Here is an 18,061-nt window from a genome sequence, read left to right as displayed (position 1 = left end):
TAGTAGCGTTGGTCTTTTTCAGAGACTCTCTCTTATCTTGCAACTTTCATTCTCGACGACCTTGTTTTCTGTTGCTACTAGTTTTTGAATGAAAAGATTTTCAGTAACGTTGCTTATTTTCCTATATTAAGTTAATAAATAACAAAAAGAGGTGAATAGTTACTTTTAGAAACTTTATAAAATAACAAAAATGTAGGTCTAGATTCTAATATTTGAGTAACAAAATATGTTTATCATTAAGTAATCGATAAAAGTTATAATTAAGGAATGCATTAAGAATTCTTGACTTCTCTGTTATAATTATCAAATTTTCAAGACTATTAACTTCTGTCGATTACTTAATGATAAACATGGTTTGTTAGCGTTACTCTAAATTAGAATCTAATCCTAAATTTTTGTTATTGTATGAAGTTTCTAAAACTAACTATTTAGGTTTTTGTTATTTATATAGTAACTGATTACGAAGATAAACAACTTCGTTTTTTTCTGGTTTAATGAATATTGAAATCCCAAAATAGTCACGGAACTCTTGTTTTTCTAGGCTTACAAAAAGACGAAGAAAAAAGAGTTTAGAAGAGAGAGATCTAAGAAGCTCCAAACAACAATAAAAAGAAGAAGAATGTCGTTTTCTGGTTATAGCTTCGTCGTACTAACATTATTCTCCATTATCTTAACTCAAATATATGGTTTGGGAAAAGTTGACCCAATGTATGATCTCAAACCGGAAGAAACGCTAGCGATTCACAACCAGATTCGAGTCGATGTCGGGGTGGCTCCGTTGGTATGGGACGATAAACTAGCTGCCTACGCACAGAACTACGCTAACGTACGATCCAAAGACTGCGCCATGAAGCATTCAACTGACGGAATGTACGGCGAGAATTTAGCCGCAGGGTGGGTCCAACCTTTGGACACAATGAGCGGTCCGATTGCGACTAAGTTTTGGTTGACGGAGAAGCCTAATTACAATTATGACACCAACAGATGTAGTGGTGTGTGTGGGCATTACACCCAGATTGTGGCTAATCAATCGCAAAGACTTGGTTGTGGTACGGTCAGGTGTCATAACAATGAGTATGTTTGGGTCGTATGTAACTATGCTCCTAGGCCAATGGGTGATGCGAACACACGTCCGTATTAATTAAATTGTGTGTTTTCTTTTAACGATGACTAAACAGTATGGTAATATGTGATTCAGATATTGGAGAGTGCGTATTCGACTTGTTACAAAAATCATCTTCAACATATATATATTACACTTGCATAATAAATCACCATGTTCATTTTCTTGTGCTAATATTATATATATAACTAATTCAAATCTAATACATATATTGAATTGTAATTTGCCTTTTCCTTTCAACAATATGTGATTTTGAAACCGAAGATGATACATAAAGGATACTAGCAGGAACGATAAAGTATGAATCACATCAATATCACCCAAAAAAAAGTTTTTGTCACAAAATATTACACAAAAAAAGAATTTTCAAAACATTCCTAAATCCTTTTTTTATTATTTGAGGAGCATTAAAAATAAATAACTTTTAGTTCATGTGTTTATTACAAGTGTGCCATTTCTTACGTGGCAACTCCACAAGCTCCCTCACCTATTCTATTTAAAACTCCATTGTTAACTAGAGTAATTACACATCATGTCATTAATCAAAACATTATAATTACCTTAGTTTTGTCTACATTTGTCACATATATACGTTGATACGTATTACATCAAACCTTATCATTTATTTCTTGTGTTAGTTACCTTAACCGAAGTTCTACGTATTACATCAAAGATTTTAAAATTATGTTAATTACCTTGACTGAAGTTTTTTCATTAATCTGTTTCAATACAAAAACATTACTGACATACGTAGTGGTCTAATTTTTTATTCAAAATGAATATAGATGCGAAAAAGTTAATGTGCGATTATCAATCAAAGTTTGTTTTCTGAAAAATCATAAAAAGTATTTGATGATCAATACGTACTCAAGTGATTGATTTTCTTAAAAATGCGAAAAAATATTTGTTCTCTTAAAAATATATCAAGAGGAAAACTTTGTTTTCTTAAAATAGTGAAACAGAAGAACCATGCATATGGTATATACTTGCCCCGTTTCATTAAATTGTTAGATGATTCCCGCCTTGCGATTGTAGAAACTAAGGTACAATACAATTTTCTGGCATACAATTATAAAAACTTGCCTTAGGTGATCTATCGTAATTAAGATTTTAACGCCAGCTTGCATAATGCAAATAAAGGCAGAGCAAATTGCCCATGATTCAAACGTGATTTGCAAGGACGAAATTGATTGATGATTGGGAAAAAGGAAACTTCTAATAACTTTGATATATTTTTAAATTACAAATTTGGTAAATTGATGGTAATAATACGTGATTTGCGAGGACTTGACTTTTGTATATAAGGAACGTAGATTAAGGTTCAAATTATTGTAATCAATTAATAATCGTGAACTTTCTTGAATTTGTTCAATTGCTATTGATAAAAGGAAGTTTGCATTAACTATTTACAATATTAAATTAATTCTCGACTAAAATTGGAACGCAAGTTATGTGTAATATTCGATTTAGTTACAGCCATTATTTTGAATCCATATGACCACATGGCGATTCCTTTTTAGTATAAATATACGGCTTCTATAATTCAGAAAACTCACCACACCTTTCTTCTCGACTTTGCTCATATCAAAACATTCTCTCAAGCAATCAAATGGATGGCTTTAACTCAATTTCCGATTTGAAACCATTCAAGACATTGTTTTTTTTTATATTTTATTTGTCTATTGCTTATTTTTTGTTTTATTTTATATTTATAATTTATTTTATGCAAACAAATATACAATTTTTAAACAAAAATTCCGCAGCTTAATTTAGATTGACATACTAAATTTCGTCTAACCCTTACTTTATAACATATAGTATTTCTTGCTATAACTTTAACTTTTATTATGTCTACAAATTAAAAGTGATAATATTTTGAAATCTATTTACTCCGCGCAGGGCGCGGGTTATCACCTAGTTTATACTATAAAGCAGAATCCTTCTTAAGATTATACCCCTGATTTTTCCAATTAATTACAAGAATTGTCATTACCTTTTTGAATTTTTTTTAAATGCTTTTTGGAAATTGTAAGCCCAACAAATTAACAAGTAACATTTTTAAGCTCATTTCGTATATGTTTACTAACGCATCGAAATTCGTTTTTATTCTAACCCTATACCCTAAAACTCTATTCAAACCCTAACTCTATTCACGCCCTATTAACACCATCAAATCCTGTTGTCCAAAAAACTATACCAAATATATTGGAGCTCATTATGTCTTATTTAAAATTTTCTTATACGAAGTTTCCGAAATATATTTAATAGTATCTTTCAATAATATTAATTATACTATTATAGTACAGGGTTAACATATTTCGAAATCATTGGTTTTCAATGTTATTAAAAGCCAATAATATTTAAATATTTTAATTTAAACATTTTACCAAATTTGGTATATAAATATAAATATAAAACATAATACATAGAAACTCACAAATTTTCGGATTCAAATCAAATAAATTCTAGGAATATTCTTGATAACCTCCATTTTCGTAATTGCTACATACAATAAATTCAAAATATAATATACAGAAACAAAATTTTCCGATTTAACTAAATTAACTTGATGAACACTCAGAGAATATATTCTGTTTGACATGGTAACTGAAATAATAATCTTAAAAAATAAAGATATTCGATAATAAAGAGAAGATCCTCCAACTTTCTCCCCAAGTTTCTCCTAAAACCTAAGTACCTCGCTTTAAATCAGATCGATAAACATAAAAAACAACTGCTAACAAAAATCATTAAGACACTTGATATACATTTAAACACATTTGTTATAATAATAAGTATGTCAAAGAAAACAAATCCGCACTTTGAAAGCGCGGATCAAAATCTAGTTATACCTTACACCAGAAACCCTAATCTTGTCACTTTTTAAATACTAAACCCTACTAAACTCTAAACCTAAATATGAAATATACATTAGTAAATAGTTTATTATTTACATTTTTTAAAAACTGTTAGTTTTATTTAAAAAATAATAACTCATAATATAATTATAAACAGAAATATAAGCATTTTATTGTTTTTAGTTTTTACTAAATGTTATTTTATGATTTCTGTGTGTTATTTAGATATAAGCACTTGTTTTTATTGCTGTTTAAAAGTAATATTCAACCATAAATTAAAATTTTAGTCTAAAGATATAATAAATTCAAAACTAGCTAATAATTTCAAATTTACGTTTTAATTAGTTTGTGATTTAATATATATTTAATGGCCGACAAAAATATTTAATTGAAAATTTTCACTATCTAATATTAACGTCAGGAAAACTAAAAAACGTTGGAAAATTAATCAAATAAATTTAATTTGATACTAAAAAGGTAAAAAATCAAGAATAAATCTCAAATATGAAGTAAGAGCATCTCCAAGAGCCTATTATCTCTTCATTTTTAGCGGTTTGCACTCCAACAACTTTTTACCTCTTCAAATTTTCAAAGAGTGAATAGTACACTCTCAAATTTGAGAGTGCACTATACAGCTATTAAAATACCATTTATTTTTTACTTTTGTCCTACAACTTTATATGTTTTACTGTTTCATGCATAACTTTTTATATATTATATTTTAGTTCTTATCGTTATATTTTCTTAAAATTATTTAGACTAAAATTATTTTATTAACACTTTTTTACTATTTATAGTTATATTTGACTACATATTATTATATTTTTTCAAACGTATTATTTTAATATGTTTCAAATAGTATGTTTATTGGTTTTTGAAAGTTTAGTGATTATAGTTAACTATTAATAATATTTAGGATTAAAGTGTAAATTACTAAATTTTCAAAAAGAAAAAATATGAAGGTGACAGAAAGATTATATGTAACTTACGAGACACTGATACACATAATTTTACAAGTATGATTTGTTTCTAGATATCTGGATCCGCCTTACTTCCAAGTTCCAATATACAATATGTACTTTATGAAAGACAGGCCGGTCCTTATTTATGAGGTTACTAGTCAAACACAAGAAATGGCTGAAAAAATTCCTTAAGCACAGAGATGGTTTCGAACCCTTGACATTAGGGGTGGACTTTCGGATACCCGTTCGGATTCGGATCAGGTATTTCGAATTTCGGGTATTTCGGTATAGGGATAGAGAACTCTTTCGGGTATTTCTGTACTTCGGGCCAGGTTCGGATATTTTTAGTTCGGGTTCGGTTATTTTGAATCGGGTTCGGATATTTAGATTTTAAAAGAAAAAAAAATTATTTTTTTCATTTTTTAAGTTTCTTGTATTTAAAAATATAGATTTCACTTAACTGATTTTTTATTTTTTATAGATTGGATGATTAATAGGTTTGGAGATAATATTTCAAAAACAAATAGATATTAATTTGGGTATTGTTTTTAAATTTTGAATGTAACTTTTGTTAATACATTAAACATAAGTTTGACATGCATTTTAAATGAATATCAAATCATTTTCTCCATAATTATATATATTTTGATCTTAAAGTATGTGTAACATCAATATAAATAGTAAAAAAAAATAAGAGATGTAAATTAGAAATATATGGGTAAGTATATATATGTTCGGTTATCTTCGGATATCTATTCGGATTCGGATATTATCCGTTCGGGTTCGGATATTACCCGTTCGGGTTCGGATATTACCCGTTCGGGTTCGGATATCCAATCTCTCCTAACTTAATATCCGTTCTGGTATTTTGCTACTTCGGTTCGGATTTCGGTTAGGGTTTTTCGGGTCGGGTTCGGGTGCGGCTTCGGGTATAGGGTAAAGTGCCCACCCCTACTTGATATGATTAAAAATAAGTATTTAAAAATACGGCCGCAAGCACATTCATTTTGGGCCAGGGCCCTCTCTGGTGAAAGAAAAGAAAATATTTATAGCTTTATTGGTTACGATAAAATCTTCACGACTTCACCAAAATTGGAGTAGACAATTTACGGTATTGTGGGGAGCTTTCCTAAGTTAGATAAACATGTGGTTTATTAAGATATCTATGAATCTCGATGTAAATCTCCTAGAATGTAGGAGATAGGATTCTCTTCACGTATGTATAAATATGAGTTGCCATTGAGCTTAATAACGGAAGTCAGTTTGATTACCAATTCTACATGGTATCAGAGCATATTTACATTTTTTTTCAAATTTAAAAGCATACGTGTTGTGCCTAATTTGCAACAAGAGACCCTTGTTCTCATTGCAAGATAATGGAGAAAGAGTCTTTATCTCAAGTTACCGGTGGTGAGAAGAAAGAAGTGGCTTCTCCTTCACCGTACGTGCTGTACAGTTCCGATAATCCAGGAGCTGTCATTACCTCAGTTAAGCTTAATGGTGAGAACGATAATGAATGGTCCGTTGAGATGTTGAATGCTTTGCAAGCAAAACGCAGAACGCAAGACAGGCTTCATCAATGGAACCATCAAGAAACCCGCAAGTGGAGATGATGATTTTGAGAATTGGATGACAGTCAACTCCATGATCATCGGGTGGTTGCGAGCGTCTATTGAACCGAAGATAAGATCCACTGTTACGTTTGTCTCTGAAGCTTCTCAAATGTGGCTAGATCTGAAACAAAGATTCTCTGTTAAGAACAAGGTCCGGTTACATCAAATCAATGCTCAGATGGCCTCGTGTAAGCAAGATGGCCAGCATGTCCTTGATTACTTTGGTCGGTTGAGTACTCTGTGGGAAGAATATGCAATCTACAGACCGATTCCCTCTTGTTCGTGTGGAGCGGCTTCAGACATATCAAAGGAGCGAGAAGAAGACAAAGTTCAAGAGTTTCTACTTGGTCTTGATGACTCACGATTTGGAGGGTTGTGTACCACTCTGATTGGTCTTGATCTGTTACCAACTCTTGGATAAGTCTACTCCCGGGTTGTACGATAAAAACAACGACTTGGTTCTGCTCGGACTCGTGAACAACAACAAGATGCTGTTGGGTTTGTTGCCCAAACAACTGATGTTGCTAGACCAGATACTATTCAGCGTCCACGAGATCGATCTATGCTTTTCACTCACTGTGGACGTAGCGGACACGAGAAGAAAGATTGCTGGCAACTAGTAGGCTATCCGGAATGGTGAACTGAACGCAACAAAACAAGTACTCGAGGAAGAGGACGTGGTGCTGGGTCATTTGGAAAAGGTCACGGTTCTGCTATCACAGCTCACGCTACTACCTCAAATTCATCTGCCTCTACCTCATTACCAGACTTCTCACCAAAACAGTTGCAGACTCTCGCTAAACTTATCCAAGACAAGTCAAACAGAAATGACAAGCTTTCTGGTAAGCCGACTCATGGGAATATTATACTCGACACTGGAGCATCACCTCACATGACCGGAGTTCTTTCCTTGTTAACAGACATTGTTGATATTCCACCTTGTGCTATTGGATTTGCTGATGGAAGCAAAACCTTTGCTTTAAGCAAAGGACTTTTTAAACTCACAGACACTGTCTCCTTGACAACGTGCTTTATGTGCCATCACTCAGTTGCACATTGATTTCTGTTGCAAAGATTCTGAAGCAGACAAATTGTTTTGCGACATTTACTGATACTATCTGCTTATTGCAGGACTGTTTTACGAAGACTTTGATTGAAGCCGGTGAAGATCGTGATGGGGTATATTTCTTTACGGATGTCGTGACAGTGAAGGTTCCTCGAGTTGATGCTGCAACAAGTCGGGCTCTATAGCATCAACGTCTCGGACATCCAAGTTTTTCAGTGTTTTCGGCTTTACCTATGATTTCTGGTTCTTCTGGTTCTGTTAGTCAGCATTCTTGTGATGTGTGTTTTAAGGCTAAACAAACTCGAGAAGTCTTTCATGACAGCATTAATAAAACAGTTGATTGTTTCTCTCTTATTCACTGTGATGTTTGGGGTCCTTATAGAGTTCCCTCTACATGTGGAGCTGTCTACTTTCTGACAATTGTTGATGACTTTTCTCGTTCAGTTTGGACGTATCTCATGTTGGCAAAGTCTGAAGTTCGTACTGTCCTTACAAACTTTCTCTCATACACCGGAAAACAATTTGGAAAGAGTGTGAAAATGGTTCGCAGTGACAATGGAACCGAATTTATGTGTCTCTCTTCTCTTTTCTGTGAACGAGGTATTATTCACCAGACATCATGTGTGGCAACTCCACAGCAAAATGGACGAGTGTAGCGTAAAAAAAGGCATATTCTCAATGTTTCTCGCGCCTTGTTGTTTCAAGCGAGTCTACCTATTAAGTTCTGGTGGGAAGCAGTTCTAACTGCGGCATACTTGATCAATCGGACACCCACCAACCTACACAATGGACGATCGCCGTATGAATTGATCCATGGTGTTAAACCAGATTATGGTCATCTGCGGGTGTTTGACTCCGCTTGCTACACTCATCGAGCCTCACTAGACAAAGATAAGTTTGGACCTCGCAGTCGTCTTGGTGTCTTTATGGGGTATCCTTTCGGCAAAAAGGGCTGGAGAGTCTATGATGCTGATCAAGATGAATTTATAATCTCTAGGGACGTTGTCTTTCGGGAGGATGTCTTCCCTTACGCTAAGAACTTACCTTCGACGACATTACGTCACAAGTCATTGCTGTTGATGAAGATTGGTAAATTCCGGTCACAACCTTCGACAACAGGGGGAGCTCTGACTCTTCATTGTCACCGCAGTCTCATGAAGTACACGAGACTTCCTTGCTTGTACCAGAAGCTACACAAGGTCCTGGTACAGTGGCGACTGAAACTGAAACCGGTGTTCAAGCACCACCTGCAGTTGGCGGTAATGCTTTGTCTCAGACTCATGGCCTCACACATGAGGTACAGGAGAATACTACACTTCATTTGCCTCCACTGTCCGTAACTTCACAGACAGAACATAATGCTGCAGTACCAGAACCAGAGCTGGTTGCTCCCTCAGGTCGTGGACAGCGACAACGCACTCTGTCTGTGCGTCTTACTGATTATGTCACGTACAACACTACAGCTGCAAATACCCATCACGCTCCATGCTCTTCATCTTCCACATCAAAGTCTTCGCAAGCGGTTCAAGGTACGTCGCAATATCCTCTGTCTCAGTTTATAGCTGACTCTGACTTCTCCCCAGGACACCAGGCTTACATGGCTGCCATAACGGCCGGAGTTGAGCCAAAACACTTTAAAGAAGCTATTGGTCAAAAGGTTTGGGATGATGCGATCTATGTTGAAGTCGATGCCTTGGAGGAACATGGCACATGGGACATCACAGATCTTCCTCCCGACAAAGAGGCTATCGATAGTCAATGGGTATATAAGATAAAATATAATCCTGATGGGACGATCCAGCGCCACAAAGCTCGAGTGGTTGGTAATGGGCGCAAGCAGGTTGCGGGGAAGGATTATAATGAAACTTTTGCCCCAGTAGTGAAGATGACTACCATTCGCTCCTTACTTCGCATTGCTGCAGCCAAACAATGGGAGATTTACCAAATGGACGTTAATAACTTTTCTTCATGGCGACTTGCAGGAGGAGGTTTATATGAAATTGCCACCAGGTTTTCGTCACACTCACCCTGGCAAAGTCTGTCGTTTGAAGAAATCTTTGTATGGACTTAAACAGGCTCCTAGGTGTTGGTTTAAAAAGCTCTCGGATGCTCTGTTCAAGTTCGGCTTCACGCAAGCCTATGATGACTATTCCTTGTTCTCCTATACAAAGAAGGGTCTGGAGATTCGAGTCCTGATATATGTGGATGATCTTTTGATCTGTGGGAATGATGCGTATATGATCCAGAAGTTCAAAGATTATCTTGGTCGATGTTTCTCAATGAAAGATCTAGGCAAACTGCGTTACTTCTTGGAGATTGAGGTTAGTCGCGGACCAAATGGCATCTTTCTTTCTCAGCGAAAATATGCATTGGATATTGTATCTGATACAGAGAACCTTAGTCCAACGCCTGCCTTGACACCTCTTGAACAGAATCATCATCTTGCCACTGTGGAAATTCCAGTGTTTGATGATCCACAAAAGTATCGTCGGCTTGTGGGCCGGTTGATTTATCTTACTCATACGCGTCCAGAACTTAGCTATGCGGTTCATATTTTGACACAATTTATGAAGAAACCAAAGCCAGCTCACTGGGATGCTGCTACGCGAGTTGTTCGGTTCTTGAGAGGTACTGTGGGGTATGGTGTTTTTCTCTCATCTGATCCAGACCTTACACTGACAGTCTACTGTGATTCTGATTGGTCTTCGTGCCCTATTACGCGACGTTCTCTGAGCGCTTTCATTGTCATGCTTGGTGGTTCTCCGATCAAGTTTCACATTCTTCCGCTGAGGCCGAATATAGGTCGATGGCCACTGCTTTACGAGAAATAAAATGGCTTCGCAAATTGTTAACAGAATTGGGGGTCAAACAACAAGAACCGACACGGTTCTTTTGTGACAGTCAAGTGGCCATATACATTGCTGCTAACCCAGTCTTTCATGAGCGCACGAAACACATCAAAAATGATTGTCATTCGGTTAGGGATGCAGTCTGTGATGGCATTATCGTTACTAAACACATCACGACAGACACGCAGATTGCTGATGTCTTAACAAAGGCTCTAGGCAGGGCGCAGTTTCATATGTTAGTGTCCAACTTGAGGGGGAGTATTGTGGGGAGCTATCCTAAGCTAGATAAACATGTGGTTTATTAAGATACTAGTATATCTCCCGTGCTATGCACGGCTTTTATTTATTTGTATGTATATATACACTAAATATAGTAAATATAAATTTAACAATGTTAATTTGCATTTTTTTTAAATTGATATTTATAACTTACAATTGCATAATATAAAGAGCCCTAATATAAATCCTGAAAGTAAAATATTGATCTTCTTTCAAAACCAAATAAAAATTTATTACATATGAAACACAAATTGAAAAAAAAACATGTGTTTTCCATAAGTACTATTAACATATCAACCTTACTTTGTAGATAAACTCCATTAGTGTCTTTTGTCGTGTTTATCTCTTTTTTTTTCCTATGGATGCTTTTGTTATCTTTCACTGTAACTTTTACATTTCTTCATTTTCAATTCTATACATGCTTTGACATTTTGTTTCCAAAAAAATCAGACAAATTTGGTTAAGCTTAGAAGAAAAGTAAAAGTGAAAAAGTATATATAAATCAAAAGTAAACAAAATAAACACATAAATAAAAAAAATAAGAACCAAGAGCTCTTGGCCTAGTGGTATTGGAACTCCGGCTGAAGTGTCCGCCCTGGGTTCGAGTCGCCTTGGCCACCTTCCCGCCTATAACCGTGCGTGCCCGGATGGAATGCCTCGTGGGGATTAGTCTGGACTTACCGCCTGGGAACCCCACGGTCATCAAAACAAAAAAATAAAAAAATAAGGAAGACCAACCTGATCACTGATCAGATTAGTAGGTGACATATGAGTCTTTTTCATTTCTCCTATCACCTGAATTTCTCCAGCTCCATTTTTTGTCTTCTAATGATCATCATTTTTTCTCTTGTGGCACTTCTCAAATTTTTGAAAGATTTTGCACGTGTGCTTTACGGCGAGTCTCTATTATTCTCCTTCTCTTTTTTTTTTGTGCACATTATTCTCCTTCTCTAAATTACCACCACCACCACACAAAATAAGAACTTCCAACAAATCCAGAATTGATTTAATCTATTTTGAAAATGATATTGACTTCGTTTACTTGCGTTATCACTTTCACCCAGCATGTAGCAAAATGTTTATAAAAAAAGCTATCAGTAGATTAGAAAAGAAAAGGTCGATGAAAAAAAATTTCAACATGGCACAATTTAGGATTTGAGCAGGAAGAGTTTCAGTGTTTTTAGAGCCAATAACCTGGACACTACTAATTTTGGAGTACGATTGGCATACCCGCTTGAAGCCTATTGTTGTGCCACCGTGAGTTTGCCAGAGATTTCGTTGATATTGATCCACCATTCGATACTATGGATACGGTCAATAAAATTTTCAATCTATCTGTTTAAAATTGCAATTTCACACTTTAGACAGAGAGTTAGAAGCTGTTACAGAGAATTTAGGAATTTAAGCAAGTAGAGATGAATTTGAGTTAAAGCTCTGTGAGTTAAATTTTTATCTAAAAAAAGATTACTGTTTCCAAAGATCGTGAGATGATGGTGCAGTTTGAGGAATATTAGGAACTTTTAATTTTTTATAGAAAAAATTAGTTGAGATAAGCACACGAAACTGTTTTGTATTTTTTTTGCATCTATCTAATTAAAACAGAAACATTATGACTTTTTCTAGGTGGATTTTTAAGTTGGACTTACTTATAGATATATATATATATTTTTTCTGATCCTATTAATTAACAATTAATGTTAGTAAATGATTTCTTTATTCTATTTTGCTAACTTAATACCTTATTCTTTATGCATTCACGTCATTTTATCAGTTGGCCCATATTCCTTATATTCAAAAAAAAATATCTCCTTGCCCAATCGATTTCATAACCAACGTGCAATAATGTTAAACTTGAGATTTCATAACCACTATCTAATAAGTCCACATGCAATAATCACCATGCAATATATTACTCCTTAATCAATTGATTGTACTGGATTTACCGACTCGAGGGTCTAAGATTTAAAAGTGTTGATTAAAATGCAGTTTTTTAAATAGACAAGATTCTTACAAATTAACAAAATATTTGTAACATTGTTAATATAAATTTGAATCATATAATACCCCGCGCTTCTGAAGCGCGGGTCATGATCTAGTTTATGTTTTTAAAATTTGGAAAACATATGTCATGTGTCAGATTTCTATTTGTTAGGCGACTTGCGCTTTATTATATAAGAAATCTACGAATATCGATGTAAATCTCCTAGAATGTAGGAGATAGGATTCTCTTCACGTATGTATAAATATGAGTTGCCATTGAGCTTAATAACGAAAATCAGTTTGATTACCAATTCTACATACGCGTGTATATTTTAGATTAAAATAAACGTGTAAGTTGTAACAGCCATTGTAGTTTAGTTTATGTGGAGCCGTAAAACCTAGTTTAAAATTAACCATGAATAAAACTTTAGAAATTCATATTTAGACTTTTCTTATATGGTTATAATCACCGAATGTATGGCTAACATTTTTCACAAATATTTTTAAATTTACCAGAGGTAGTTTGCCCATATCCCATTAACGTAGCCTCGCCCCTGAATATAATAATCCCCAAATAGTGCCATAGCCATTTTCAGAGACTCAAAAAGAGGAACTGTGAGATATCAAACTAATTTCTACATTGGAGAATTAGACAAAAAAATGTATAATATATAAAAAGATGTTCAACTCTAATTAGTACGAAGCCTTTTGGGAAGGAGCCCAAAACTAAATCCATGCGAGCTTGCCAATTAGGTCCAAAGTGGACAATGTCGTACTAATCGGAGAATATAGAATTGGATATGAGCTCACACAATCCCAACAATTGGTATCAGAGCGGTTTGACGAGATTCTGCAGGAAGACCAAAATACCCTTCGAGTAGGAACGGGATCCACCGAGTTAGGATTGGGAGGTGTGTATGGCAGAGTTCAAGTCAAAAAGATCCTGGAAGTCAGTTGTAGGACACGAGATGAATGTGATCCTTAGTTTGAGGGGGAGAATGTGAGATAACAAACTAAGTCCCACATTGGAGAGTTAGACTAATATATAAAGAGATGTCCAACTCTAATTAGTACGAGGCCTTTTGGGAAGAAAACCAAAAGTAAATCCATGCGGGGCTGCCTCTTAGGCCCAAAGTGGACAATATCGTACTAATCAGAAAATATAGAGTTGGACACGGGATTTCACAATCCTAATAATTGGTATCAGAGCCAGGTTGACAAGAAATCTGCAAAAAGACCAAAATACCCTTCGAGTAGGAACGAGACCCATCGATTTAGGATCGGGAGGTGTGTGTGACAGAGATCAAGTCAAAAGATCCTGGAAGTCAGTTGTGGAACCCGAGATAAATGTGATCCTTAGTTTGAGAGGGAGAATGTGAGATATCAAACTAAGTCCCACATTGGAGAATTAGACAAAAAATGTCTAATATATAAAGAGATGTCCAACTCTAGTACGAGGCCTTTTGGGAAGGAGCCCAAAAGTAAATCCATGTGGGCTTGCCAATTAGGCCCAAAATGGAAAATATCGTACTAATCGGAGAATATAGAGTTGAACATGGGCTCACACAATCCCAACAATTGGTATCAGAGCAAGAAGACCAAAATACCCTTCGAGTAGGAACGGGACCCATCGAGTTAGGATTGGGAGGTGTGTGTGGCAGAGTTTAAGTCAAAAAGATCCTGGAAGTCAATTGTGGGACACGAGATGAATGTGATCCTTTGTTTGAGGGGGAGAATGTGAGATAACAAACTAAGTCCCGCTCTGATACCAATTAAAGTTGCACAAACACAAAGATTATAAGAACTTCTCTTCTTATTAGATTTAGAAACTCTCTCAAAACTAAACCTTTCAATGTGTTTCTCTTGATGAAACATCTCTCCATGAGACTTCATTTTATATAGGACAAAGCTACATCTTTTCCTAATAATAATATGAAAACATTCTTAAGCTCGATATGTTTTCATTTTTCCTTAACCCATCAAACTTCACTTTAATGAGTTAAATTGCTCTTCAAGTTAATTGGAATTATCCAACATTCTCCCCCTTAATTCCAACTCGAATCTCGGGTATGTTGATCTTTTATACTCCGATGAACTTCCATAGACCATTAATAGGTGCATCGCATTTCTTCGATACGATGTTGCATCGGAACGTGAGTATAGATGCTTCACTGCTTCTCCATGACTCTCTCTCTTGGACTCTGCATATATCTGCTAAATACACCAACCGAAAACGCCAAGTCCGGTCGTGTATGAAGAAGATACCTTAAGCATCCTATGGTGCTTTGATACGATGTTGCATCAATCTCAGGCTCCTCCTCTGCCTTTGATACTTTCAAACTCGTGCGCATCAAAACGTGAATATAGTTACATGACTCCATCTTCTTCTTGACAAGTATACCTTGCGCGTATCCTCCTTGCTTGATTCAAATGCCATCAGCTCCTTGCGTTACTTCTATACCAAGATAGTATGTAAGCATCCCGAGGTCTGACATCTCAAATCTTCTTGACATATCATCTTTGAATTGCTTGATAACATTGAGCGAAGTCCCCGTTACAAACAAGTCATCGACGTATATAGCTATGATTAGAAGCTCTCCCTTCTCTTTCTTTTGATATACCGCATGTTCCTTGGTGCACTTCGTGAACTCCATCTCCTTGAGAACCCGGTCGAGTTTGATGTTCTAAACTCTCAGAGCAACTGGTGCAAACACTTCGTCGAAGTCAATGCCTTGTTGTTGCACATAGCCTTTTACAACTAGCCTTGCTTTGTATTTGATCACCGTTCCATATGCATTCCTCTTGATCTAATAGATCCACTTCAAACCTATTGGTTTCACACCTGTCGGCTTCTTGACGAGCTTCCAGGTCTTGGTTTTGATGATAGATTCAATCTCTGTCTTCATTGCATCGATCCAAGCCTGTATCTCTGCAGTTTCGATGTAACTTTCTGGTTCACCATCGATGGTCAGCAAGAGTCTGCCACCTTCAACTTCAGGAAGTAGGATGTAATCACTGAACCGCTTTGGTTTTCTGATGTTATGGCCATATCTTGATGTTACATGCTGGTCTTGGTTTGCATCGTTGTTCTCTGTTACTTGCTCTTGTTCACCTGCATCTACAACTTCTTCTTCTTCATTATTGTTTTGCTCTTCGTGGTGTTGGTGATCTTGATGCTCATCACCATCTCCTTCTTCTGTAACATCGATATGAGGAAGCTTGAATGATCCTGGTTCTTCATCCACATTTGTTGATAGTGTATACGATGCGGGGAGATGTCTAGTTACATTGTTTTCTTCACAAAAACGAATGAACTCAGAAGATGTGAAATCTCCTCCTCTATCAGTGCTAAAAGTCTTGAGTTTTAGTTTCGTTTGATTCTCCACGTACTCCTTGAACTTTTTGAACCGATCGAACGCTTCACTCTTCTCTCTTTGCAGCATCGTCCACATATATCTTGAGTAAGCATCAATTAAGACAAATACATATCTATTGTTTGCTGGAGTTGATGGTGATATCGGACCCCACAAGTCACCATGTACCAACTCCAATGTGTGTGATGCTCGATACTTTGCTTTAGGCGGGAAAGACTTCCGAGTTTGCTTCCCAACTAAGCAGGCGCTGCATACATCTTTCTCGTCTATCACCTGAGGCATCCCTACTACCATCTCCTCGTCTACCATATTCTTCATGACTCCAAAGTTCACATGTCCTAGCCGTGCATGCCACGTCCATGTAACATCAATTTCTTGTATTTGAAGACACTTCAGAAATTCAACCTCCATTGGCGTCTTGTACAATCGGTTTGGTTGCGTTGCGACTTGTACTAATAGCCTTCCACGGGGATCATTCAGCATTAGTAAGTCTTCTTTCATATTAACCTCACAACTCATCTCGGTTTCTTGTCCAAGACTTATGATATTGTGTTTAAAACTTGGGATGTAGTAGATATCTTTGAGTGCTCTTCTCTCCCCTGTTTTTCTGATGAAGCCCAACAATCTCGACGTTTGATCCATCACCAAATTTGACTTTTCCTTTGATGCTCTCGTTTAGGTTTGAGAAGAACTCTCTCTTGCCTGTCATATGGTTACTTGCACCATTGTCAAGGTACCATATACTTGTATTTCCATCGCATTCGTCAAACCTCTTAGGAAACACTCTCTCTTCATTGAGGAATACTACTTCATGCATATATAATGCATCTGCTTCTTGTGTTTCCGTTAGGTTAGCTTCTTCTCTTGGTCGTGTAGGACAATGTGACACGAAGTGCCCCATCTTGTCGCATCTCCAACATTTAACTTTAGAATAGTCCTTCTTGGTCTTGTCTGAAGCTTCTCCTCCTTTGTTATGACCATCAGAACTAGTAGACCTTCCTCGTCCTCTTCCTCTTCCACCATAACCTCTACCTCTACCTCTTCCTCGCAAGTTTTTATGGCTTCCACGACCTTGCGTATCATTCTTCACAAACATTAGCTTCGATTGATCTTCATCTAGGGTTTCCTCTTTTATGCGTTCTTCGAAAGCCTTCAATCTCCCAACAATGTCTTCGAATCCCGTTGAATTTAGATCCAACCCTTGTTCTAACGAAGCTACGATGTGAATGAAATTTGTTCTTGGAAGTCCCTTCAGAAACTTCTTTATCAGCTTTGATGCTTCCATTATCTCTCCTAACGCGGCTGCTCTCGATGCTAAGCCTGAAAGTTTTCCTGTTTAGACATCCACCGTGTCTGTGTCTGCCATCTTCAGTTTGTCGAACTTAGACATCAAAGTCTGTAACCTCGCTTCTCTCACGCGATCAGCACCTAGGTTAAGGGATTCGATAGCTTCCCAAATCTTCTTCGATGTATCATGTTCTCCTATATGAAGTATTAGCGCTTCCGGGACTGATTGAAAGATCAGAGCAATCGCTATATTCTTCTTCTTTGCATCATCACTCCCTGGATCAATTGTATCCCAAACTTCGTATAAACAAAGCATTACTTTCATTCGCATCGACCATACGGTGTAGTTGGTCAATGATAGCATTGGACATCGTATGTCCTTCTTCATCTCAAGACCTTTATCACGTCCTTGAGAATTGTTATTGTCTCCCATGTTTTGATCGAGTTACAACTCCTCTTGTAAACGATCTTCGAAACCTGGAGCTCTGATACCAATTAAAGTTGCATAAACACAAAGATTATAAGAACTTCTCTTCTTATTAGATTTAGAAACTTTCTCAAAACTAAACATTTCAAAGTGTTTCTCTTGATAGAACATCTCTCCATGAGACTTCTTTTTATATAGGACGAAACTACATTTTTCCTAATAATAATATGAAAATATTCATAG

General features: G+C 36.2%; 1 protein-coding gene across 1 annotated transcript; it reads left to right on the top strand.

Moving 5' to 3' along the window:
• The first annotated feature begins 234 nt into the window (after positions 1 to 234).
• Positions 235 to 1,527, top strand: LOC106449233 (pathogenesis-related protein 1-like). The gene has a single exon (XM_013891024.3). It carries the CDS (start codon positions 620 to 622, stop codon positions 1,139 to 1,141), a length of 522 nt encoding a protein of 173 aa, XP_013746478.1. The 5' UTR covers positions 235 to 619; the 3' UTR covers positions 1,142 to 1,527.
• Positions 1,528 to 18,061: the final 16,534 nt, after the last annotated feature.

This window comes from Brassica napus, chromosome C9 (assembly GCF_020379485.1).
Source record: "Brassica napus cultivar Da-Ae chromosome C9, Da-Ae, whole genome shotgun sequence".
NCBI classification, from domain to species: Eukaryota; Viridiplantae; Streptophyta; class Magnoliopsida; order Brassicales; family Brassicaceae; genus Brassica; species Brassica napus.
The sequence above is the reverse complement of the archived record's forward strand: the minus strand, read 5'-3'. Positions and strand labels throughout refer to the sequence as shown.

Coding starts and splice junctions, on each gene's coding strand:
- LOC106449233 (XM_013891024.3), top strand. CDS start 620: ATGTCGTTTTCTGGTTATAGCTTCGTCGTACTAACATTATTCTCCATT.